At 42.6% G+C, this 25,878-nt stretch overlaps 1 protein-coding gene across 1 annotated transcript; it reads right to left on the reverse strand.

Annotated features, from left to right (window-relative positions):
* Window positions 1-3,699: 3,699 nt before the first annotated feature.
* On the reverse strand, window positions 3,700-16,715 carry Lamtor5 (late endosomal/lysosomal adaptor, MAPK and MTOR activator 5). The gene is made up of 6 exons (XM_051177779.1): window positions 16,617-16,715; window positions 12,286-12,364; window positions 8,515-8,767; window positions 7,615-7,676; window positions 5,786-5,903; window positions 3,700-4,165 (listed from the first exon to the last, which is right to left on the reverse strand). The coding sequence occupies exons 1-6, from the start codon at window positions 16,713-16,715 to the stop codon at window positions 4,105-4,107; spliced, it is 672 nt and encodes a 223-aa protein (XP_051033736.1). The 3' UTR covers window positions 3,700-4,104.
* Between the last annotated feature and the right edge of the window lie 9,163 nt (window positions 16,716-25,878).

Genomic DNA, 25,878 nt, shown 5'->3' on the forward strand with positions numbered 1-25,878 from the left:
TGGTGATGGTTGTTGTCTGATAGAGTGCATGCTTAACTAGGGTTTCATCCCTAGTAGCAAGCACAAAACTCTTCAGTAAATTCAGCCTGCTGTGTGTTCTTTTGTGCTCACTGACTAAATAGTGTGATTACTAATGTGGGGTTTCAGGTCCCATTTTAATTGCTGTTTTGAACCCAATTTCTTTAACTTCAAATATTTCCCCTGAAAAAAAAAGTATACTTGTAGTAATTTTAATGAAACTGTTTTCTTATTGCATTTTGGAAATGATTAAGGGTGAGTTCTAGAAAATTACCTGACTAATTCAACATTCCAGTCCAATTTCCTTCCTTTGTTCCACCTTCCACATTAAAAAAAAAAAAAAAAATCAACAAGAAAGTGCCTTTGATCTCCCTACACCAACATTCCAGATTTTAAGCCAGGGTATATTTTGAGCCAAGGTATGAGTTTGTTTGATCTGGACATTTGTACTTTTTGTTTGTTTGTTTGTTTTTTTTTTTAAACAAGGGGCTTCTCATCCTCTTAAAGCCCAGCTCCAATACTTTATTAAAATGTTTGCAATAGGACAGTTTAGTTTGGGAGGATAACTTCAATGGTAAGTGCAACCATGGAAAGATGATGCAATTATGTGGTGTTGGTGGTAAAGATCAAATAAACATTCAGAAAGCAAAACCCAGAGGAAGAGGAATACTTTTCAGAGACCTCTCTGATAATTATGTACACAGAAAATGGTTTTAGTGACCATCCATGGAACTATTTTCAAAGTCTTTGGTGGCATGCTAGCTGCTCTATTAAAGCAAAGCTATGATTCAATCACAAGAGATGAAGTTGAGTTTGATACTGATAACTCTGTCTGGAGCCCTGGAACCAGATTGAAACGGAGTGGAACATTCATCTATAGAACTTTGAAGTCCTCAGAGATGCCTATTATATAGCCACCTTAATAGAAACCGTTGAGGGATCATGAAATAGTAAGTAACACTGGTTCCGGTAGAATTTCAACTTTGCATTTTAAGTCTTGAGATTCTGAGCAGGTCTTTGAGTTTGTTTCTAAAACTATAAAAGGTGGCTGATGCTGTATTCCAAGATTGTTGTTAAGAATTAAGAATACTGCTGTGTGTGGCAGCTCACACTTAAAATCTCAGATGCTGAAGCAAGGAAGACTGCTGTGAATTTGAACAAATCTTGGTTAAAGTCAGACCCTGCCCCTCCTACCACAAAAAGAGAGAGAGAGAAAACAAAACAAAAACTCTTGTTTATCAGAAGAATTATTAGATATCTGGGATACTAACATTTCAGCACCCATACTACAGGCTTAATGAGGCTTAACAGAGTCTTCAAACATGACTAATTTCTCAGCTTCTAACCTAGAACAGTTCTTAGTATACAGTAGGCACTAAATGAGCTCTTGCTGAATACATGAGTATAAGGGTTTTATGGTATAAACTGGACCTCCAAGAATAGAATGGATGCAATGAGTAAGGGTAAGAAAGTAAGAAAGCAGTTAAGAGAACAAACCAGTAGGAATACTTACATAACAGCAAGAAGTTTTGTCTGTTAGGCAGAATGTGAAAAAGCTAGAAGGCAACTAACTCAAGGAAATGCCTTCTTAAGAATCCTAGATCTAGCTGGGCAGTGGTGGCTCAGGCCTGTAATCCCAGCACTTGGAAGGTAGATCTCTGTGAGTTCAAGACTACAGAGTGAATTCCAGGACAGCCAGGGCTACATAGAGAAATTCTGTCTCAAAAAAACAAAACAAAACACACACGCAAAAAAATAAACAGAACAACAAAAAACCCAAAACAATCCTAGACCTATTAGACGTGGGAGGCTAAGACAGGACTGCTATGTGTTCAAGGCTAGTATGGGTTACTTGGTTCCAGACCAGCCTGTCTCTGGAAAAAAGCAAAGCAAAAAAAAAAAAAAAAAAAAAAAATCCCGTTTTTTTTTTTTTCCATTGAAAAAAAAAACTGTTTTGTTCATTAATCTCCAATTTCTAGCCTAAATGTAATGTGCTGTTAAGATGTGTGTGTGCATGTGCACACACAAACATAGCAGGGTCTTGTATCTCAAGATAGCCTTAAAGATTGTTCAGACAAAATGCTGCGATTATAGGTGTGTGCCACCATGACTAGCTTTTACAGTTCAGTCTTTAATGAGGTTTTTGTATGCTAGATGTATACTAAGCAATCTCTCTCTCTCTCTCTCTCTCTCTCTCTCTCTCTCTCTATATATATATATATATATATATATATATATATATTCTTGTGTATTTACTCTTGTGTATTATCCCAGTTTAGAAAAGAATGGTTTCTGTAAAATAATCAGGTTGGTACTAAATACAAGAAGAAAAAAAAGCAATAGAGCAAACAAATAGGAACAAGGATTGAATTTTGTAGTTCATCATAGAACAGAAGATGACTGATTTCAGGTCTTAGCTACGCTGAATTTGACAAGGCACCCTGTTAATAACAGTTAAGTGCTCACTGCACACACAGCATAGTTCCAGACTTTCAGGTACCTCTCATCTATTGCATTTTGAACAAAATTAAAAGTTGCTATCATGGCCCGCAAGATCTAGTACCTGCCCACTGCTTATGCCATTTATCATCCTACACCTAGTTATCTCAACTGCTTTCTTTAGCAGTGTCAATGAAGCAAACATTTTCTCAAGTACTCATTGTAACTATTTGAGGTAGGAAAAAGTATATCCAATTTATTAATAAAGCAAGACTTGTGCTGGGAAGACCTGAAGGCTACATGTCATTACTTTTCTATTGCTGTGTCAGAAAAACAAACAAAAAAACATGGCCAAGGAAACTTAGAAAAGAAACCATTTGAGTAATTGAGTTTACAGTTTCAGATGGTTAGACTCCGTGATGGTAGAGCAAAGCCATGGTGGTAGGAACAGCTGAGAGATCACATCTTCATACAAAAGCAGGAGGCTGAGAAAGGCACACTGGGAATGCCAGGAGTCATTTGAAACTTCAAAGATTATTCCCTGAGTACATTCCCAGAACTTGGTTCTTCAGACAAGCCACACCTAATCCTTTGCAAACAGCTCCACAGACTGGGGGCCAAATATTCAAACTTATGGGCCTGTGAGGTCATTTTCATTCAAACCACCACACTGGAGATAGGTAATTTTCTAGTCCGTATGGAACTAAAGCCAATGTATGGTTGCATGGGGTTTCCCAAGTCCATCCCCTATGATGGCTAATTTTTGTATTAACTTGATTGTACTATGAGATCCAAGATACTTAAATGTGTATTGCGGTAAATAAGGATCAGGATAAACAAATAGGCCGAACAGATGTTTATTTAGGGAGAAATAACTTACAACCTAGACAGATGAACACCAGGAAATTCAACCCGATCCAGTGCCACAGAAGGACTATCTCACTACAAGTGTGTCTGGACAAGGCCATTTGAATCAGTGTGTTTGTGGGCTACCAGTAACCCAGTGAAGTCCTGAACACACTAAAAATAGTTTCTTATCTCATTAAGGAGTTATAACACCTATATCATTTAGGTTAAGAGAAATGTTTGGTCCATGCATCTTGTATAAGAACACAGACATTTCAAGGAATTTCTGAAAGAAAAGCAAGTAGTTTGGGATAAAGATCTTTTGGGGGAAAAATCATAACAAAAAAGAAAAATGAGCATTAAGTAAGAGCTTAAAGAACCAGAAAAGAGGCAAACTTTCCTCTGAATGGATTTATTGACCACAACAAAGTTCTATATACAAAGTGACCTAGACCTTCCTTGGTGACAAATGCCCATAATCCCAGGATGCAGGAGTTTGAAGCAGGAAGACCACAGGTTTGAAGTCAGCCTGAGCTACACAGTTTTAGGCAATGATGACCTGCAATACTGAACTGCAGTGAAGTCACAGTCTCCTAAGAGCAAAATGACCAAAGCCCAAACAAAACAACTATGACCCTTTCCAACTAATATCTTGGTAACTTGTTGTCATATAAATAAGGAAGTCCACATTGGACATTAGGTGAATGGCCTAACTTCTGGAACTTCAATAGTTTTACAGGTTAACCGACACAGGTAGGATTGAATCCCTATGACAGGCTGCTGGAGAACTGACATGAGATGTCAAGAGGCCATTTTGTGCACTGCCACTGTGATGCCATCGTGTTTCTGGATCATAATGTTCCTGAAAGCAAAAAGGGAAATACATGAGAAGATTAAAACTGTTCAGTTTAAGATACAAAACAATAGCATATATATCTATCTAAAAGCAAATGTGAACAGTCACTGTTGAGAAGTGCCAGCCACAAACCCCTACTCCATAATTTCTGCCATGCTTTTCCCATCCATAAAGGGAGCTACACTCTCAAACCATGAAACAAACCTTCCTGTACGAAAACTAAGTAAATAAATAAAAAGCATATATGGGCATGAAACAGTTGAGAATTCTGGGTGTCTAATTATAGCATAAAAATGAAATTAATTATTTTATTTTTCTGAGACAGGGTTCCTCTGTATTGCTTTGGAGCCTGTCCTGGAACTCGCTCTGTAGACTAAACTGGCCTCAAACTCACAGAGATCTGCCTGCCTCTGCCTCCCAAGTGCTGGGATTAAAGGTATGTGCCATGAACGTCTGGCCTAAAATTAATTCTTAGCCCCACTACTCAATATGGCTCTGATTTTTTTTTTTTTTTTCTGGAGGTTTTTGTTGGTATTGTTGGTGTTAGAATCCAGAGCCTTGCACATCCTATCACAAGCCTAGCCTCCTGGTCTTAATTTTCAGATTATTTTATGAGTATCTGTGCATGGGTGCCCGAGAAGGCCAGAAGGAGGTGTTGGGTTCAGAGTTACAAGTGGTTGAGAGCTGCCAAATATGGGTGGTGGAAATTGATGGAGGTCCTCTGGAAGAGCAGTACATGCTCTTAACCACTGAGCCACCGCCCCAACCCCTAATTTTTATTATTACATTACTTATTTTTTGGTGTATGTGTGCCACTGCTTGCATGTGGAGGTCAGAGGATAACTTCAGGGAGTTTGTTCTCCTTCAACCACGTGGGTTGCAGGGAGTGAACTCAGGTCACTGGGCTTGTTTACAAACACCTCCACTTGCTGAGCCATCTCGCTGGCTCCATGTTCTAAATTTAATGTGTGTGTGTGTTCATCTTAATATCCTCTTCTCTCCTATTCCCCAAACTGATCAAAGTATGCATTTTTAAGGTTAATTTTATCTGTGTCTGTGTGAGTGTGCACATACAAGTGTGTGCAGGTACACATACCTATGTACATGCATGAAATGGAGGTCAAAAGAAGGTGTTGGGTGTCGTCTATCACCATGCACCTATTGCTTTGGGAGCAACCCCAGCATTCCTGTGTCTGCCTTTCTCCCAAGACTTGGAGCTGAGGTTAGATATTTGTGGGGATGCCCAGCTTGCTATGTGGGACTAGGGTACTAAAATCTAAACTCTAGTCCTCAGGACTGTGGGACAAGCACTCATCTTAAATACTGTCATCTCTCTAGCCCCCATAGTTTTGTATTCTTAACTTTTTTCATAAAGACATTTATCTTGAAATATCTTTTTAACATTTAATTATTTTAGAAAATTCTATTCAATGATTAGTTTTTTGATTTCCCTTTTTCCCCCCCTCGGCAAACTGGCAGTTGCTGACAGTTGTTATGGAAGGCCTGTCATGGGGCCTCAGTGCCCACTGGCCCTATGGTACACTGACTATGGAACTATTGATGGACACAAGTGAAAACCCAATCAAGCTTTTCTGAACAAAAACAAATGTGCTGCTATGTACTCACCCATTATCTGATTCTAAACAGACCACAGGGATATCAGTGGGGTCAGAGGTTAGCTTAGCTGCTTGCTGGGCTAGAACAGATATCACTCCAGCATGCTCATCTGACAGGGTACCACGACCTAGAGAAGAGATGAAATTACTATGTAAGTGTCTAAAATGAATATAAACCTACAGTGTGGTATCTCCTACTGAATTATTCAGGAAAAAGAAACTCGGCTTATGGCCTATGGTTAGGTAGTGACAGGGAATGACCTCCCAACCTGGTACTCAGCTGATTACATCAGTGAGGAAGTCTGGCAACTGTTCTTAAGTCAGTAAAGTCATAAATGGCATGCTGTTCTCAAAGTTATTCCTATCACCATACCATCTAAGGAAGCTGTAATCCAAATCAATCTCATGATAATAAATTTATTTTATACGAACCTTGCTGAAACCAAGATATTCAAAGGTGAGTGTGACTCAATGTGTATAAGGACTTGTTCAAATTAATTAATTACTTATGGGAAATCTGATTTTCTTTTTCTAAGCTCAACCTCAAAGAACAAATCATTACTCAGAAAGTTGAGTTGTAAGATCACCTTGCCAGCATATGTGAAGATCTGTGAGCAATTATTTCTGCCAGGATAAGCTAGCTGGGCTATTTTCAAATGTCTCAAGGATTCTTTACTATTGCTTTAACTTGTATTATTAACTAAATCAGGTCTTAGGTACAAAAGGTAACTGCCAAGCTTACAACAGATCCCTGAAGTAACAGATGCTTGCTTACATCTGAAACTAAGGTAGTAGAAAACACACCATCCTGGCAGAAATTCTGGATTCACTATTACTATATAAAAAAGAAAAAAAAAAAAAAATGTAGCTTGAAGGTCTACAGCAAATAGTAACTTCAGACCTTGAAGGTGACCTGGCAAATGCCTTAAAAAATTTTACTTTTGCTCCAAATGACTGGTTTTTGTATACAACATAATCTGTCAGCTACCAAACCAGCCAAAGTTCAGAGCTCTAAAAAGTCCTGCATTAGTTATAAGAATTCCTAGTTTACTAGTTTCTGACATTAACTGTAGCTATTTATATGGTTTTTGTTGTTGTTTTGGTTTTTTGTTTGTTTGTTTTTTAGTTTTTTGAGACAGGGTTTCTCTGTGTAGCCCTGGCTTACTGGAATTTGCTTTGTAGATCAGGCTGGCCTTAAACTCACAGAGTGTCTTCTGCTTCTGAGTGCTGGGATTTAAGGTGTGTGCCACCATCACCCAAGTGCTATTTACCTTTCTAGACTTGGTTTCTCATCTGTAATTGCTACAATTTATTGAAATTACATCTTGGTTCTGTACTGAGTGTTTTAATCTTTGGAAGCAGCCAGGAAATTCTATCTATAGTTGTATGACCTTGGGTAAGGTTCTTAAGCTTCATGTTTTAATTTCACTACCACAAAGGGCTTTTCTAAGGGATATTTAAGTTTGAACAGTGTAAAAGCCAGGGCTTTTAGAGGCTGTACTAATAGCTAGCCTCATCTGTTTTCAGAGTTATTGAAGAAATTAAGGAAATAATATGGCCAGACAGCCCCTGCATATGGAATGTATTCAGTAATGATTGTTCTTATCTAAAGCCCTTTTCTAGACCACTTGAAAATTAATCAAAACCATTTTAGTGGGGACAATTGTAGAACTGGTAGGAACATTCCTGCCTTTTAAAAACAATTGAAAGGCTTCAATTACCTAGTCTTACTTGGAGATATTCTCTATGCTCAAAAAGTAACAGCAATAAAAGCTAGAAAACAGTAACAAAGTAAAACTCCCAGTGAACCTCAATGGGAGACTGGCATGAGACACTTACAGCCCAGATTAAGTCCTTGTGAATCTGTGCACAGGACTCCAACAATGGATGGATTCTTCATTCTAATTTTAGGAGCACAAGAAAGACAAGCCAGATGATGTGAAAAAAAATACTTAAATTATTGTAGTTACAAATAAAGTTTCTATACATCAAGTGTTAAGCGCTTCAAATCAACTTTTTTTTAAAACTATAGCCCCCTTCCAAAAGAAAAGCCATGAGTTTTTAAGTAAAGAATATCTCACAACGGACTGTACCAGGCACCTCTGGGCTTCATAGGGCCACAAACACTGCAATTATCAATAGGATTTCGTCCTTGGTATAGAAGCATGCTCTAGGACAGCAACTCATTTAAAACAATTGCTAAAAATCTTAAGTAACAGGAATTGCTCCTGGAGGGGATTAAGAAGCTAAAGGGGGAGGTGCCTTCTTTAAAGCCACTTTACACTTTCTAACTCCAAATTTTACGAAGATAGCCAAAAAACTTAACGGATGTCGTTACTGAGTAATTGATGGGTTACGCACGCCGGAAGGTATGCATGTGCATTTGTACTGCAGGGCTCAATTTATCACATCTGGTACTTAATTTAGCAATTCCTTTCCCAAACTTAATCGGTTTCCCAAACTTCTGAAGATCTACTCCGACCCTACGGACGATTTCAAAGTGACAGGTGATTAGGGGCCTTTCTTGATTGGGCCCCCAAGACTCTTGCTCCATAAGGAATCGTAGAGTCTGGCGAAACTTATATTGGAGTCACGCGCGGCCCGGGTGCCTGCAGAAGTCACCCGCTCGCCGACCCGAGTGCCCCAAACGCTTCCGCGGACACTCGCAGCAGTCCATGGCGCTTGTCCAGCTTCAGCTCCTCCGTTCGAAGCGCAGAACCGGCCGCATGCACTACTCACGTGTCCTCCAAATGCTGCTCCAAAGTCGCTTCCATCCCGCCAGCTTTCCGCCCCACTCCTGGATCCCGCAGCAAAACGCTTCCTGCTTCACCAAAAGCCTCGGTCACGTGATCTGAGCAAGGCGGGTGCCGGGACGGCGTCTCCAGAGGGACCAAATTCAGCGCGGCGCTGCGTCCGCGCTCTGTAAGGAAAGACGTAGTTGCTGCGACGACGTGACCCACGCCCTGGCTGAGGTTCCGCTCGCTGTCCCGGGCTTTCAGATTAGATTACACCCTAGTGTCAGGCTGGTCTGCAGTCGGCCCCCAGGGCCTCTGTTCATGCCCTAGCACTTGCTCTTAGTGATTTTTAACCTTTGGATTTCGGTTCAAACGACTCCCAGCTCTAAATAGCTGGACTTTTTCTTCTTCCTCCCTTTCTCCTTCCTTTTTTTTTTTTTTTTTTTTAAGTTTCAAGAACTGGCAGGTTTGTCAGGGTCTCATCTGGACAGTAAAGCACTCACCAAGAAGACCGTTGGGAAGGGTTGCACACGCGGCATTACAGGAAAGAGGTAGCACAGGTTGAATTCCCAAAGTGGGTGCTGGGAAAGTGTCAGAATCTTAACAGGTTAAGACACTGGTAACTTCTTTGTTCACCTAGGCTGGCCTCGAATTCTCGGTCCTGGAATTTACTGCCACATTCTACATTTAGTTAGCATTGATACTTCTAATAGCTAGGGCATAGAACATTTTAGAAGAAAGTAGGTTTCAGTTTTAGGTGATAATGGAGACCAAGTATTATTACTTTGATTTTTAATATTTACATTTCCTTTTTGTTGTTTTAGAGACAGCATCTCATATAGCCCTCACTGATCTCAAATTTGCAATGTATCTGAGGCTGGCCTTGAACTACTAATCACTCTGCTTTCACCTCTCAGGTGCTGGAATTACACAAGCGTGCTTGGTTTAAAAACTTTAGAATAAACCACCCACAGTCCTACTGTGCAGAGATGGCAGTTCCGTAAGGATATTTTAGAGAATATCTTTTCCATGCTGCTGTCTCTGCAAATGTATTATTTCTAATGTTTTTGTTTTTAAAGCAAAATCAACACATATACTGTATATATAATTGTGAATTCTGTAGCTGTGCTTCTTCACAGAATTTATTATAAATACCTTTCCATGACAGTAGGTATTCATCTACTTTGTTTGCAATAGTTGGCAAGAAACCAGAATTTGTTATAGCTACACCGAAACTGAAATTACTGTTTATTAGTGACCAATTAAGTTGTTCTTGTGCCATTGTTATGTCCCCCACCCCCACCCTGTCCAAGTAGGCATTTATCCATGGCCTCTGGAGACTAAACCCAGGTCTTCATGTTTGCAAGGTAAAAGTCCTAACCGAGTCATCTCCCAGCTCCTGGTTCTAGAAGTTTAACTTTCTTAGGATCCCAATTTTTATGTTGTAATTCTGGCTTTGGGGGTACATGCTTTGGGGAAATTACCTGAGTTATGGGGTAACACACTGTGGGGCATCCAAATTTTAGAACAGCATTTAAAGATACCTTTAAATTAGAAATGCATACCACAGGGCACTGGGGAGGCTGAGGCAGGAAGGGTGTAAGTTCCAGGCTAGCCTAAGATTCATATTAAGACTTTGTGTTTAAAAAAACTTAAGTATAGACAGGTGGCAATGGCACACAACTTTAATCCCAGGACTCAGAAGCAGAGACAGGCAGAACTCTGAATTTGAGGCCAACGTGGTCTACAGAGTGAGTTCTAGGACAGCCAGAGCTGTTACACAGAGAAACCCTATCTTGAAAAGCCAAACAAAAATATAAGTACATATGATTCCAAGCAAAGTTTGCACCAGTTGGCCAGAGAACCTGCTCCTTGCCAACACTACACCTGAGGAAACAGTATCAGTTCTGCCTCCCTGCCATGCCAAGTAGTTAAAACTGTTACTGGGCTAAGGCACCTAAGCATGGCCTTTTTGTTTTGTTTTGCGGTGCTGAGGAGCCCACCCAGGACCTTGCTCATGCTAGGTAAGTACTCTGCCACTGAGCTCTAGCCTGGGCTCAGTTCTGCCTTTTTAACCCTCCACTGTAACGTGAGTCACATAAAGAAAATAGAAGAAATTAATTTTGACACATTTTTGTGTATCTAAAAAGTCATTTCAACATGTAATTGATTCTTAAAGAAGATATTTTGGTTTTTCTCCTGCCTTAAATACAAAGTATAGTTTTGCACTTTGCCACATTGCAGTTCAGACTGACCACATTTGAAGTTGCTGGTAGCCTGGGGTGATCACTGACTCCAGTATTCTGAGTATTTCTTCAGGGTATCTCAGATGATCTCAAAGACAGATAAGTGACTAAAGGATTTTCAGAAAGGCTACAGATGCAGCCACTGCTTAAGGTCTCAGGCAGGCCTTTCAGGGAAAAAGAAGAAAGGGGAAGAGAAGGGTCTTCTCTTGTCTTTCTCTGACTTGTGTCCCTTTTGCCCTGCACAGGTGAAGGTGGGGGGGGGGGTAAGGAAAGCTATAGAAGTGATGCTAGGGACTGGGAACTGGGGTGCTTCTCAGAGGCGTTGTCTGACTGTGGATTGCTTTCTTCTTTCTTTAGCATTCGGGGTACTTTGTGACTGTATTCTCAGGTTTTAATTCTGGAAACCATTTCTAGAATGATGGTGGAAATCCTAAACACCCATATCAGAGCACTGGCCTCATTGGGTTGGGGTTTTTCATGTGTTTACTCTGCAGAAGTAGAAAAAAAAATGCTTCTCTGTCCTTGCACACAAGGCTCACAGAAAAACAAAAGGTGGCTAATCACTTCCTGGGGAGACACCCCCACCCCACCCCCATGCCAAGGTTTCCCTGTGTAACAGCCCTGGCTGTCCTGGAATTCACTTTATAGATCAGGCTGGCCTTGTACTAACAGAGCCCAGCCTGCCTGTTCTTCCAGAGTACTGGGATAAAAGGTGGGGGTCACTACTCCGGGTAACCTTTTATTTTTAATGCCTTTGTACACAGAACAACAGGTTACCTTGTGGTATTGTTACAACACCTTGTTTTGGTTGATCTTCTCAACTTCTCTCCCACATCTCCCTGCTCTGACTTTCTGTACCATTCCACCCTCAATGTTCCAATGTCTACTCTTACATCACCTGTCTATGACCCTCACTAACGCCCTCCCTTCAAGCCTATCCGCATCCCATCCTCAGGATCTCCTTTTTAGAGTTGAGTCTAGATGGCATCCTTTGTGGAAGATAAAATGTATGTGTGTGTGTGTGTGTGTGTGTGTGTGTGTGTGTGTGACCTTAACGTCAGTTTCTTTGATGTCTCCCCTCCACGCCAAACAACCTCTGAGAAATGAAAACCCCCCATGTGTACGGCAGGGAATGCTGCTGAAGCCCCTGTATCCCCACTGAGAGTGGGGAGAATGTACCGGGTCAGAACCTCAGATCTTACACACTATCTTGGCACTGTTTCCCCTGCCCTAACCCCAGCAGTGTTCCTGAGGGACTTATTAGCTAGTGTTGCTGGGCCATGCTGGTGTTCCACTGTAAGGCAGGAAGGGTTTCTTTAAATGTGAGGCCTACCTGGACTACCTAGCAAGTAGTCCTGAAGACAGCCTGAGCTGCATAGAAAGACCCTGCCAAAAAAAAAAAAAAAAAAAAAAAACAGAAAAAGAAAAACAGGAAGGAAGGAAGATCTTTAATGGTGGGTGTAGCTGTCCTCTGGAAGCAGAGAAAGGTGCTATCCCAGGGCCTTTGGATTACTTACATGGTTAGTCACGGGCCTTCGGTGCAATGAGCCTTAATTCGACACTAGGGGGCACCAAGGCCACAGAAAACTGCACAATGAAGAGCCTAGCCTAAGAAGGGGTGGGGGTGGGGAAGGTGAGGGGTAGGAGGATGTATAAGCCTCCTGAGCTGGTAGAGAGTGGTAAGGAAAATATCAAGTATCAAATGTGGTTGCTGGCCTTGGAGCCAAAGGTGTACATTTGAACCCTGGCCAGGGCACTGGCTGCCCTTAGGATCTCTGAGCCTCTGGGGGCCTTTGGCTTGGGAGGCACTATCTGCCTCATCAAGGATAGCCTGGGTTACTTTATGGGAGAGGGCCTGATGCTTCAGAAGAGTCAGTTTGAAGAAGAAAATCTGTTTGTTTCCTCAGGTTGTTTATGCTCCAAATGATGTCACCTGAAAAAGTAACAGCATCAAATGATAGCTGAAGACATCTATCTATATCCACGGGAGTCTACATAGCTTCACCATAAAGCTCTGCCAAGCGAGATAGTTCTATCAATTTTATTGTTAGATTTTCTACATAAAGTGATAGATTTTATGTAAAATTATAAAATACAATGAGAAAAAAAATCAGCTGATGCTCCAGCTCTAACTCTAATAACTTTAATAAAGAGTGAAGCAGGACAGGACGGGGGGGGGGGGAGGGGGGAGGGAAGGGGTTGGGGAAAGCACGGCACAAGGATCATCTAAGTCTTGCCAGATCAGTCTCTCAGTCTGAAGTGTAGCACAGGGCCCTGATGGGGGCTGGGGGGGCCGGGGGGATGGGGGCTGGGGGCTCAGGGAGGCCTGAGACTCAGTGTAAAGCTGACTCCTGCACATGGTATTAATGCCATTAGTGGTTTGTGTGTAGGAACTGACAGCTATGTGCTGAGAGACTGGTCCTTAATCCGCACACCCTTTTTTTAGTGGTAGCTAATATTACTATCTCTCCTACAGCTAAATGCACAAAGTGCAAGGCTCAGAAGACAGCGCAGGGTGTGGTCTCACACAGCTGTAGTCACCCAACTCTGGAGACACAGGCCATACCTTTGAAGCTACTCAGTTCTAGATAAAGAGGTCTAAGCCAGTCAGGGCTACACAAAGAAACTTGTCAAAACTGGGGCAAAACTGGCCAGTTCAGGCTCATCCTGCTTGAATGTGCTGGCGTCAAACTGTTACCCTCCTGCCTCCTATACTGCCCCATGCTGCCTAGCACACAGTCTGAGAACTCTGGGGCCTGAGGTGGTGGAAACCCAGACCATATCTCTCACTCTGACAAGAAATCCGAAGTGCAGAGAGGAGAGGTGTCTAATTCATGACTTAACTCTCATTTTAACTTGGAGCTCCAGTAATCCACCCCTAGCATGCCTCCAGACGCTATGGAGCCATAGTTAACCCTGCTTCAGAGAGATGTACTGTTGAACTTTTATCTGTAACAAATTCACTTGTGAGATTCCCAACCCCCAAGTACCTTAGCATGTGGCCTTGTTTGGAGACAGGGCCTTTATAGAGGTCAGGTTAAAATGAAGACATTAGGGTGGGTCTTAAGCTTATGTAATTGACATCCTCGTATTAAAGAGACAGGCAGAGGTTCTGCCTGTAAGGTGTCTGTAAGCCAAGGAGAGAAGCCTGGAACATGATAGATTTCTCACAGTCCTCAGAAGGAAACTACTCTGCCAAAACCCTGATTTGGGGCTTCTATCCTCCAGACTTGTGGGTAAGCCACCCAGTTAGTGGTTCACTATTATGGTTTCCTGAATGGGTACATCCATGTGTCCATGAAGTCCACAAGTCAATGCTATCAGATGGCTGGTGACTTTTTGTTAACAAGCCCATTTGGAAAGATCACCATAAAACAAATCAATAAATGACCCACAGACTGATATTGGAGTTCAAACTTCAAGCTGATGATCAGAAAAGCAGAGCCTCAGGCTGAAAGGGCTAATCCTGTCTCCACAAGCTCTCAGACTGCAACCTCTCATCAGCATGACTGGGAAATGAATACCTCTTACTCAATACTGAAGGCCCTGCTCTCTATCTTTTATTCCCCTCCAATGCTGGGATTAAAGGCATGTGATCTGTTACTCTTTTAGACTGATTCAATCTTGTGTGTCCCTGGGTGGCCTTGAACTCAGAGAGATCCTTCTAGCTCTTAATCCTGAGTTCTAGGATTAAAGGTGTGTGCCACAATCTCCTGGCTTCTGGCTGTTGGGATTTAAGGTGTGTACCTGGCCTCTATGGCTTGTGGCTAACTTTGCTTTCTGAATCCTCAGGCAAGCTTTAATAAATCATTAGTAATATATCACTACAGATCACCCTCCCAGAGACCAAAGGAGAGAGCAGATTAGCTTTCCATCTTGTCCCAGGATTAGTTTTGGCTAAGATTATTTTCTTTCATCACAACATTGGTCAACAGTGGTGACATGACCTATTTAACTTGGACTTTGAATCTTCTTTTTAAATTTTTATAGACATATGTGCCATGTGTTTGTGGGTGTATAGTTATATGGTGTGTGTGTTTGTGTGGTGTGAGATGTGTGTATGTGTGTTTGCATGTGTGTGTGTGTGGTGTGATGTGTGTATGCGTGTTTGCATGTGTGTGTGTGTGGTGTGGTATTATACTGAGTAACCTTGTCTATGTCCTTTGGCACAGCATCTCTTGTTGACTTGGAGTGCACCAATGAAGCTAGACTTGGTGGCCAGTGAGTTCCAGGGATTCTCCTGTCTCTGTCTCTCATTACAAGCATGTACCACCCTGCCCAGCAGTTTTATAGGATATGGGGATTGAACTCAGGTCCTCATGCTTGCAAGTCTTTACCAGTGAACCATTTCCCCATCTCTTTGAACCTGTTTTTTATGTGATCTTCAGTTATAGAAGGTGCTCAATAAATGTGTATTGGGGAAAATAGGCTGATGGCTGCTCTTCTCCAAACCATGGAATGGCAGGGAGTAGGGTGTGGGGCCTGTCAGTCAATGAAGGATAAAGTTGGGCACTGTATCCTACAATTGAGCTGAGTCCTGATTCTAGAAGACACAGTGAAATACATTTTAGATGAGTCAAGGTAGGCTAAAAACATTTCAGAACAGGAAGCTATCTTCCCCTTGCTTTATTACTTTTGCTTCCAAGGATAAATGAGATGCAGACTTCTATATCCAAGCCTTCATTAGATGCCCAGTTAATGCAACCATGACAAATGGGAATGAAGCCCTTATGAATAAAAAGATGATCAACACCAGCATAAAAAAATTGCAGACCAGAGAAAAGACAGTTTAGAGGAGCTGATAAAATACCCTGGCCTTAATTAGACTGTCTGCATCACACATCAAATCAGACTTAATGTTAAGATATATCGGGCTTGGAATTGGGTAAGTGAAATGAGTTCTCGAAAATAAATGGAAAAGAAATTACCTGTGTTAAATGTATTTTCAGGGCAGGCCTGCACACTGAGGCTTTTAGCCAGAAGCAGGATTATGTTTGCTTTGGTTGTGTGTCACTCTACCCAGTGACATGCCTCTTGTGGGTTCAAGGTGGGTTACAGAGATCCTATCTGTGGGTTAACAATGGATACCATTGTCATCTAGCCTTGCTGTTGCCCTAGCAGAGTCCTTGATGGGCAGAGAAATATCCCCATATTTTTATCTCACTACCTACACCTTCAGTAAAGAATTATTGATTCTTTAGAGAGGAAGATGCTGTAGAGCAGTGGTTCTCAGCCTGTGGGTCACAACCCCAATGACAAACCTCTATTTCAAAAATATTTACATTACAATCTGTAACAGTAGCAAAATTAGTTATGAAGTAACAATGAGAATAATTTTATTGTTGGGGTTCACTACAACATGAGCAAAAGGGGCTCAGCATTGAGAACCACTGTAGTACAGACTCGACCTGTTCAATGCTACCCACTCTATCATAGAGCAAAGTACGTTTTCTTCCATTTTGCTTCAAAGAGTGATCTATGATCACAGCATCTCATTGTCCTCTTCTGAGTCTTTGGGTGAGTCCTGCAGAATCTTGATAGCTCAGATGTGTTTCCACTCTAAGTGAGGATATGAATAGTGTTACCTCCTGGTGGCCTAGAATTCCAAGAGAGAATACACACAGATGCATAGTTTCAGGCACTTTACAAATTCAGAATAGATGAAAACTGATGTTAGGATCTTAAGAAGTCCTAGCAGAGGTAAATGGATCAGGCTAGGTTGCAAGCAGTAAGAGCTGACCCTGGATTACAGAATAGGATTACTAAAATGGTGCTCATAGCCTAGGCAATATGGGAAGCGCTAAAGAGCTCAGCCTGAGCTCCCACTCACAAAGCTCCAAACTCCACATGAAGAACATACCCTCACTGCAGGCATGGAGGTGCTCACATCTGCCCACAGTACTGGAAACACCTGTGCTGTTAGGACATGACCCACCCCATGTCCACTGCTGCGGCCCATACCCGCAACAAAGAATGAAGTCAGAGCTTCTGAGCTGAGGTCCTGTGTAAACTTGAGCTTTGCTTGCAAAGGAGGTGGTGAAGGAGATGTTCTTTATGTAAATGTTTTGAAAGGGCCCTGGACATAGACCAGGCCATTTACATAGTCCTGGTCACCAAATGTGGTGGTTTAAATGACAATGACCTCCATAGGCTCATATTTTAGTGGTTAGTCACTAAGGTGCAACTGTTTGGGAAGGGTTAGGAGGTGTGTCCTTGTTGGAGGAAGTATTCAGTGGGGGGGGTGAGCTCTGAGGTTTCAGAAGCTCATGCCAGGGTCCATCTTTCTGTGTCTCTCTGTCTCTCTGTGTCTCTTTGCCTCTGTCTCTCTGTGTATGTGTCTCTGTTTCTCTCTGTGTGTCAGTCTCTCTCTGCTTGCTGGCTGTGGATCAGGATGTAAAGCTCTCACCTACTGCTCCAGCACCATAGCCTACCCATTACTTGGGGAACAACTTTATTGGGTAGCGTTGTATATCTGGTAAAGGGGAGAGTTGGGGAAAGCCAATTGTACAGGAAGTTTAGCAGAGCTGGTCATTTTGAAAGCTGTGTCCAGCAACAAGAGCCAGCCTCATGCTGTGGCCTCACTGAAGATTCAGTTACTTTATGGGTCTTTTGCCCCTAGATTGCCAAGTACTGTGCTGGGTAACAGGAAAGCAGGAAAGGCTCTCTTCCACAAGGAGCTTGTTCTCTATATAGTAAATATGTTAGAGGTGGCTTAGGAGATAGCTTGGTTACTAAAGTGCTTAGCAGGAGGATCTGAGTTTGGCACCCAGAACCTACATAAAGCCAGGAGTGGTGGTGCACACTTGTAAACTCAGTGCTATCGTGACAGAGACAAGCAGGCCCCTAGGGCTCAGTGTCCAGGCAGCCTCGCCTGCTTGTTGAGCTCCAGATCTTTTGTTGGAAAACAAGATGCACAGCTCCTAAGGGCCAACACCAAGATGGTCAGCTGGCCTCTATTGTGTGCATACACATATGTGCCTGTATACACATGAACATGATGCACATATGACAACATGTTGCATACATATGCATGAATACACATGCACACACACACACACACACACACACACACACACACACACACTGGAATGAAAACAAATCCCACGCTGAGTGTTGAGTTGTTGAGTATGTAACTCTTTCAGAAGTGATACAAATAAGAGGCTGTGTCTGCTCCTGTCCAAAGCCTGGATCCCTCACTGCTATTTCCAGGTACCGAATTATAAGAAGAAGGCTTGATGGTCAGGGTCTCACACCGTTCAGTAAGAGAACTGCTTCTGGGAGAGAGATGTGAGATAAGAAGGGAAAGGAGAGAGAAGAGAGATCTTTTAAGATTATTTATTTTTACTTTGTGTGCATTGGTGTTTTGCCTGCATGTTTGCCTGATCTTGGAGTTACAGACAGTTGTTAGGGTGCTGGGAATTGAACCTGGCTGGATCCTCTGGAAGAACGGTCAGTGCTCTTAACCACTGAGCCATCTCTCCAGCCTCTTTTCTGAACTAAAGAGGCTGTGATGGTTAATTTTCACCATCAACCTGACAGGATTTAAAGGCAACATAGGCCCCAGACTGATAGCTGGGAAACCAGCATAAGCCAAACCCAGACCCCCTGAACGTGAGTGTTAATTAGGAGGCTTGGGAAGTCTATGGGACCTCTGACAATGGAACCAGGATGTATCCCTAGTGCACTAATGGACTTCGGAAACACATTCCCCATGGAGGGACACTCCCTTAGCCTAGAGACACAAGGGAGGGCCTAGACCCTACCCCAAATGACAGATTTTGATGATCCCTCCTGGAAGGCCTCACCATCCCTGGGGAGTGGAAGGGGAATGGAATGGGGGTTTATGGGGGACATGGGAGGATGAGAGGAAGAGGGAACTGAGATCGATATGTAAAATAAGAACAAACTATTAAAAAAAAAAAAAAAAAAAAAAAAAAAAAGGCAACCTAGGAGACAAACCTTGGGCATGCCTGTGAGGAAAGACTTAACTGAGACCGGAAGGGCCCACCTGAATGTGGGTAGCACCATTCCATGGCTAAGGTCTCAGACTGAGCAACAGGAGGAAGTGCAGAGCACATTTGTCTTTCTCCATCCTGGCTGAGGGTGTGGTGTGAGCTGCTGCTTCCGGCTTCTACTGTTGTGCTTTCTCTATGACAGACTGCACCTTCAAACTGAGCCAAAAGCCCTTCCTTGCCTTTCTAAGCCACATATCTCTGAGATTTTGTTTTCTCCAACAGGAGAAAAATAGCTAATATGCCCTGAATGCTACTCACACAAGGAACTCAGTATGTTCCTGGCTTTTTCTCTAAGTGCTCAGGAACCAGGAGGAACAAGGAAGTCACCATAGGGATCAAGAGCAAAGAAGGCACCTGATGTTCTTTCTTTGTTTTATTTTATTTTTGAGGTAGGGTCTTATTCAGGTAGCCATGGCTGACCTGGTTGAACTAGGATTTTTTGACAATCTTCCTACTTCTGCCTCCAAAGTGTTAGGATTATAGGAGGGTGCCACCATGCCCAGCAAGGCAGACACTTTCTAAAATGCTTAGTGCCACAGATTTCCACTCTCTGATGCCGGTCTTAGTATCTGTGAACTTGATGTTCACTCCTGTATTTAGAAATGAAAGCCACTTTTTGCAAAGCATGTCTGTTCAGACCTCTTATCTCATTTTAAGCCCACAGTCATCCCAGGAGAGCTTCACTTCCCGTGTTGTGAATAAAGTAACTGAGATATGGAAAGGTTAACCGGCTTGTCAAGGGCATAGAACATGAAAGTATTCATGGCTGTGGGACTCCCGGGCTGGGGCCATCTACAGTTCAGGATGTTGATCCCAAGAGAGTCAGCCTCTTTGCAACTCTGTCTAGTCAGCCAGCTTCCATGTCCCGGTCCAGTGAGTCAGACCCATGAAGTGGCCAAAGCCTGCCTTCTCGTTTCTATTCCTGGGAACCGGAGGATTTGAGCAGGTGCCTTCAGACACCACACAGTAAATCAATTGGCACGTTAATTCTGGGCTGTTGGCATTCTACTTCAGGAGACTAATGTCTCATTGGTATTTCCATTGCCAGAGAAAAGGTGAGACGGCTAACCCCATCTGTCAAGGTGGAGAGGGCTAATCTGAAAACAGTGTAGATCACTTTAAGGAAAGTTTTTCATTTTCTGGGCCGGAGAATATGGGATAAATAAATCCTTCCAGGCTTGTGCTTATCTCGGTTTGTATACTCATGCTGCAAGCACAGAACAAACTCATCCACTGTTGTGTTTCTCAGCAAGTATTCCTTTGTTAAGCACATGCCTGAGTGTTCCAACGGCACAGTGCAACCTCTCTATGAGCTGGGGAGTCTTCATCAGGGACATGCAGCAGCTTCTCCAGCCCTCTCTCCACTTGCTCGTTCCCTCATTATGCTGCTTTTTCTTTTTTCCTTTCCTTCCCTCCTTCCCTTCCTCTCACCCTCTCGTGTGTGTGTGTGTGTGTGTGTGTGTGTGTGTGTGTGTGTGTGTGTGTGTGTTTTGTCTCAGCCTTCTGAGTGCTGGGATTACAGGCAGGAACCACCATGCCTGCCGGACATGGTTTATGATGATGATGATTATTTAATATTTTTTCTTATTTTACATATCTATCCCAGTTCCCTCTTCCTTCCATCCTCCCATCCCTCCTACTGCCCCCCACATCCCATCCTTTATCCACTCCCTAGCGAGGGTGAGGCCTTTCATGAGGGATCATCAAAACCTGTCAAGTCATTTGGGTAGGACTTCCCCCATGTCTCTAGGGTAAGGGAGTATCCCTCCATGGGGAATGGGCTCCCGAAGTCTGTTTGTACACTAGGGATACACTCTGTTTCAACTGGAATCCAGTTTCAGAGAGGGAGGAGTGACGAACAAAGGGGTCAAAACCATGCTGGGTAAACCCACAAAGACAGCTGACCTAAGCAAGTGGGAACTCATGGACTCCAGTCTGACAGCTGGGGGACCAAACCAGGCCCCCTGAACATGGATGTCAGCTAGGAGGACTGGGCAGCCTATGGGACCTCCGACATTGTTTTGTATGTATATACACATACAGATAAAAGAAAAACTTCTCTGTTACACTAAAGGGATAGCTAACATTTGTTAAGTGTCTATTATTGCTAAGCATTAAACACACACACACACACACACACACACACACACACACACACACACGAGGATGCTGTTGTGTGTGTGTGTGTGTGTAATGGTCAGAAGATAGCCCGTATTGGTGGTAAAGGTCTTTACTTGTTGATCCATCTTGCTGGCATTGACTCTGGCTCTTCTTAAGCTATGTTTATGTCATTGTTCAGTGGAGCAGGTCCTTCACAGCTTGTGATACTCACTCTTGTTTTTTTAAGTTCATAGCTAAGGTGCTGTGGGACATGCCCTACTGGTGAAAGATTCCTGTTGACTCTTGCACTTTTGTTGTCCAGAGTCTCTTTTAATTTTGCCATAATAAGGCCACATTCATAGTTTTGTATATTTAGGGTCTATGATGAACAAAACACGGTGGGATTAAATCAAGCAAGAGAAAAAGTGATGTAATCAAAAGTGAGGTGGATAACAGATGCATGAGGCAGAACAGGAGAGACGCCCGTGTGTACACAAACACACCTCACACTATCTTTATAAGTAAAAGGAGCACACTCCACCTTAGTAAGGGAAAGTGTGGTTAACAACACACTCATTCATCACCTTCACTGAGTAACGAGTACTGCACAGAACGAGGTGTTTTATATGATTGGCAGCACAGCAGGCTGTTTTAACCAGCATCACCACAAACATGAAGTATGTTGTGCTAAAATGTTAAGATGACTGATGTCACTAGGTCATGATAGGAAATTTTCAGCAGCTGGTTGCCCAAGGTCATCTAGTAAAGGGTAAAATCAGACATAAATGGCAGACCTCAAGCCCTCCACTCCTCACACACAGGACATGCAAATGATGTATTTCCCCCTTCTTTCTACAGCACCCATTTGTCCTTGGCCAGCTTTAAGCCAGCCTCATTCCACTCGAGGAGGAGGTACTCTTCCTCACCTGTCAAGGCTGAGCCACAGGTGAGGGTCCTGGTCAGGGGTCTGGAAAGCTGAAGCTCTAGTAGGGGTAGGTAAAACACAGGCCAAGGGTTTTGGCAGCTTTTTAGGGCTCAGGGAATTGAGCTTCCTCCCAGTTGCTTCTGTAATGGATTCCTAGGGGAAAGGGAAGAGAAGAGACCATGGGCCGTGGGAAACTGAGCATCCAACATGTCTAGCCACAGCGAATGTCTGGCCACAGTGGTCTCTGAGAACCCTGGGAGATGCTGAGGCTGTGGGATTAAAAGCTTAGGGAGCTACAACATTGTGAATTCAAAAATTAAAGCAATATGTGCACCTGAGAATGGGGAGAAACAGCCTCCAGAGGAAAGAGCCTGGCTGGGCTAAAGCCAAGGTCACTCCCAGACTGCCAGCCTCATCTTTGCTTCTAATCAATACCATTTTGGATCCGACAGAAATGGCTGCTGTCTCATGCTTGTTTGCTGCTTATCCTGTGATTGATGTTGGTAACATTTAGAGTCTGTCAGGAAATACTTCATGGATGCTCTGCGTGGTGGGTAGAAACAGCCAGGAAATGCGGTTCCCTAGTTAAAGCTGAATGAGAGTTGTAGGGAATTGTGATGGAAAGGCCGCGGGAGCTGGGGGAGGGGCTGGCAGCCCAGCAGAGATGGAGCCATGGAGCTCTTTCCTGGGCTCTCTCTTTCTTTGCTGTTAGTTCCCACAGGATAAGACACAGGAGATACTGAATGGAAAATTTGTCTCCTGCTGTTCCCATCATCTGAAATATGTACCCCACACCCTGTTTCTCCCTTCCAGAGCCTACAATTTCAAAAAATTGATGTCAAAAAAGGCAAGCTTTGCAAATCTCCAAGAAATGACCTTCACCCTAACTCCCACTACTGATAAAGCACAGGGTTCGAGAGTTAAAAAAAAAAAAGAAAGAAAGAAAGAAAAGAAGAGAAAGGTTCTCCTACAAATATAAAAAGACACATAGACACATGCCAAGGACTTAGGAACTGATAAAGGATCAGTAAGACAGGAAAGACGTTTGAAGTGCATTTGAGGGAACTAGGGGTTTATAGGCATTTCAAAGGAAATGATAGAAGGTAATTTCCATCCTAAAAACAAGACTGGTGGCCCTTGCATATATAATTGATTATTTTTAACCAGAACACCAAGTTGCTTCAGTGGAAAAGACAGTCCTTTTCACCATAATGTTGGGAGGTTGTATATCCACATGCAATGGATCAAGTGGACCTGTTTATCATATATAAAACCAACTCAAAATGAATCTAAGATTAACATAGTGCTAAAACTATAAAACTCTTACAAAAACAAAACAAAACAAAACAAAAAAAAAAAACCCTAAGATGAAAACTTCATGGCATTGGGTCTCCTGATCTAACATGTGAGATCTAATATGTAAGCAACAAAAGAGAAAATAGGTGAACTGAACCATATCAAAATTAGAAACTTTAGTACATCAAAGGGCACTGTGGGCAGAGTGCAGAGGCAACCCGATTATAGGGGAAACATTTGCAAGTCATATATCTAATGACAGTTTAATGTCCAGCATATACAGTCACTCTTGAGATTCAACAACAAAGTACTCAATTTGAAAAATGGATAGAAAACTTAAGCATTTCTTCCAAGTAGGTATACAAGTAGCCAACAAATATGGGCAGGTAGGTGTTCAACATCATTAATCATTAAGGAATTGCAAATCAAGATCACAACCATTGAAAGACCCGCAGAGCGTGGACCTTCAGACTCCGACTCAGGAAAGGTGACACCTCAAATCACTCACGAGAAACGATCTTGATGTAAACTGCATGAGGAATTTTTATTCCAAGTGCACTGGGGTCTACAGTCATATGCCATGCAGGGGTAGAGGGCTGAGGACCCTGAGTGCAGAATTGAGACAGCTTTTATAGGGTTACAACAAAGCCTGCGCATCACAAACCAATTATCTCATAGCATCCAGAGCCTGGGCGGTGCGGGCCAATCAATTTAAACCATTTTATAGTTTTTAGACCAATCATTTTAAATCATCCAAGCCTACGCTTTATAGACCAATCAATTTTCTATAGCTTCGAGGTCTGCATTTCTGCATTCGTGTGGGCTCCTAGGTGGGGTGACAAATGGCAGTAAGGTTAGGTCACTGGGGCTGGGGTTTCACAAACAATTTACAAAGTCAGATAAACAGCAAGGAGTGTGACCTTTTGCCTATTTACTGGCAGAGCACAAGGTCTGGAATTTAAGGTATTTAGGGCTTTTTAGGTAGTATTTTTAAACTTCTAGCTTCCTGGGGTCATTGGAGAGTTAGGCTGTATTTTTTCATCCTTACACCATCAGAATCATTACAGTACTATTTTAAAAAGTCAGAAAATAAAGTGTCGACAAAGAGCTGGACAAATTGTCAGTAAAATGGTAGGCCACCATGGAGCATAATATAAGAAATCTAACATAGATTATTACTTAATGATTCTGTAATTCCATTGCCCACATACTTGTGTATATCCTCATACACAGAATTATTACTTATAATAGTATCCTAGCTTGCTTTCTGTGCTTACACCATGACCAAAAAGCAACTTGGGGAGGAGAGAGTTTACTCATTATTCATGAAAATCAGGACAAGAACTCAAGGCAGGAATCTGGAGGCAGGAACTGAGGCCATGGAGGAGCTCTGATTCCTGCCCTCTGTGCTCTGCCTTTTCATCCTGCTTTCTTTTTTTTTTTTTAAAGCTTGATTTATTTATCATATATACAGTGTCCTGCCTGCATTATGCCTGCAGGCCAGAAGAAGGCTCCAGATCTTACTACAGATGGTTGTGATCCACCATGTGGGTGCTGCTGGGTCAGGACCTTTGGTAGAGCAGTCGGTGCTCTTAACTGCTGAGCCATCTCTCCAGCCCTCATCCAGCTTTCTTAAACACCCAGGACCACCTGCCCAGGGATGGCATGGCTCCAATGAGATGGGTCCTTCCACATCAATCTTTAGTTTAAAAAATTGCCACACAGGTCTGCCTATTGCCAATCCTGTGGGGACATTTCCTTAAGCAAGATTTCCTCTTCCTGGATGATCCTAGCTTATGTCACGTTGACAAAACACCAATCAGAACAAAAGCTAGATAATAGAAGCTCTTCAAGTGTCTATCAGTGGGTGAATGAAAAAGCAAAATTGATGAATAATATGCAATGGAATGTATTTTAGCCTTTAAAATGGAAGAAAATCCCCACATATGCTACAACAAGATGGAACAAGGGACTACACAAAATAAGCTAGTGATACAGAGCAAAAACCATCTGCTTCCCCATGATATGAGGTACCTAGAATAGTCAGTAGTCAAATTCAGAGACAGAATTTCAGCGGGATGGAATGGGAAGTTATTTTTCATTGGAAGGAATCTCAGTTTTGCAAGACAAAAAAGCTCCACGAGAATTGGTAGTGATGGTGGCACAACACTGTGAATGCACTTCAAGCCACCCAACCACACACTGCAAAGTAGCTGCAGCACGAACTTTCGTGTGCCTCTTCCCACAATTAAAGATTTAAAAAGTGAAACAAGACTGAAGAATCAATGTGTGTGTGTATATATGTATGTGTGTATATACATATAAATACACACATACATTCATAGTCTTTGGTGTTATCTGCTCTATTATTCTAATCACAGAATAATTTACATATTTACTGGACAAGATCTACAAGATAGCATGCAGCCTCATAAAGAGGAGGCTTTGTAGCCTCACAGGGAGACACAGTCCCCCAGGCCATTAAGCAGTCCTCCGGTAGGCTTGAGAAACAATGCCCTAAATGAGGTTGGCAGCACACGCCGTTCTCTCACGGCCTCATTGCCAGGGCTTGGATTATTAGTATTATTTTTTTTAAGATCACAGTCATTTATGCTCCATTTTCCCCTCTAGTCTCTTGGGGCGGGGAACTGTGTCTTACGTTCATCTTTGTTTCTTCAACTCATAACGGGTTTGTTAAGTAGAAGAAGGAGCAGCAGGGCAGTGAGCCAGGGACAGCAAGCCTGTGTTTCCCATTGTTTGCAAGTCCTGTGAGCTACTAGTGCCCC

The sequence above is a fragment of the Phodopus roborovskii genome, unplaced genomic scaffold (genome assembly GCF_943737965.1).
Source record: "Phodopus roborovskii unplaced genomic scaffold, PHOROB, whole genome shotgun sequence".
NCBI classification, from domain to species: Eukaryota; Metazoa; Chordata; class Mammalia; order Rodentia; family Cricetidae; genus Phodopus; species Phodopus roborovskii.

What these genes read in the sequence shown, in the direction of transcription:
- Lamtor5 (XM_051177779.1), bottom strand. Translation starts at nt 16,715, where the DNA reads ATGGGCCGCAGCAGTGGACATGGGGTGGGTCATGTCCTAACAGCACAG. An exon ending in GCTCATTGCACCGAAGGCCC is followed by an intron (nt 8,768 to 12,285) that starts GTGACTAACCAT and finishes CTAATCTGAAAG; the next exon opens with CCCGGGACAGCGAGCGGAAC. An exon ending in ACAAGGACTTAATCTGGGCT is followed by an intron (nt 5,904 to 7,614) that starts GTAAGTGTCTCA and finishes TCTCTTCTCTAG; the next exon opens with GTCGTGGTACCCTGTCAGAT.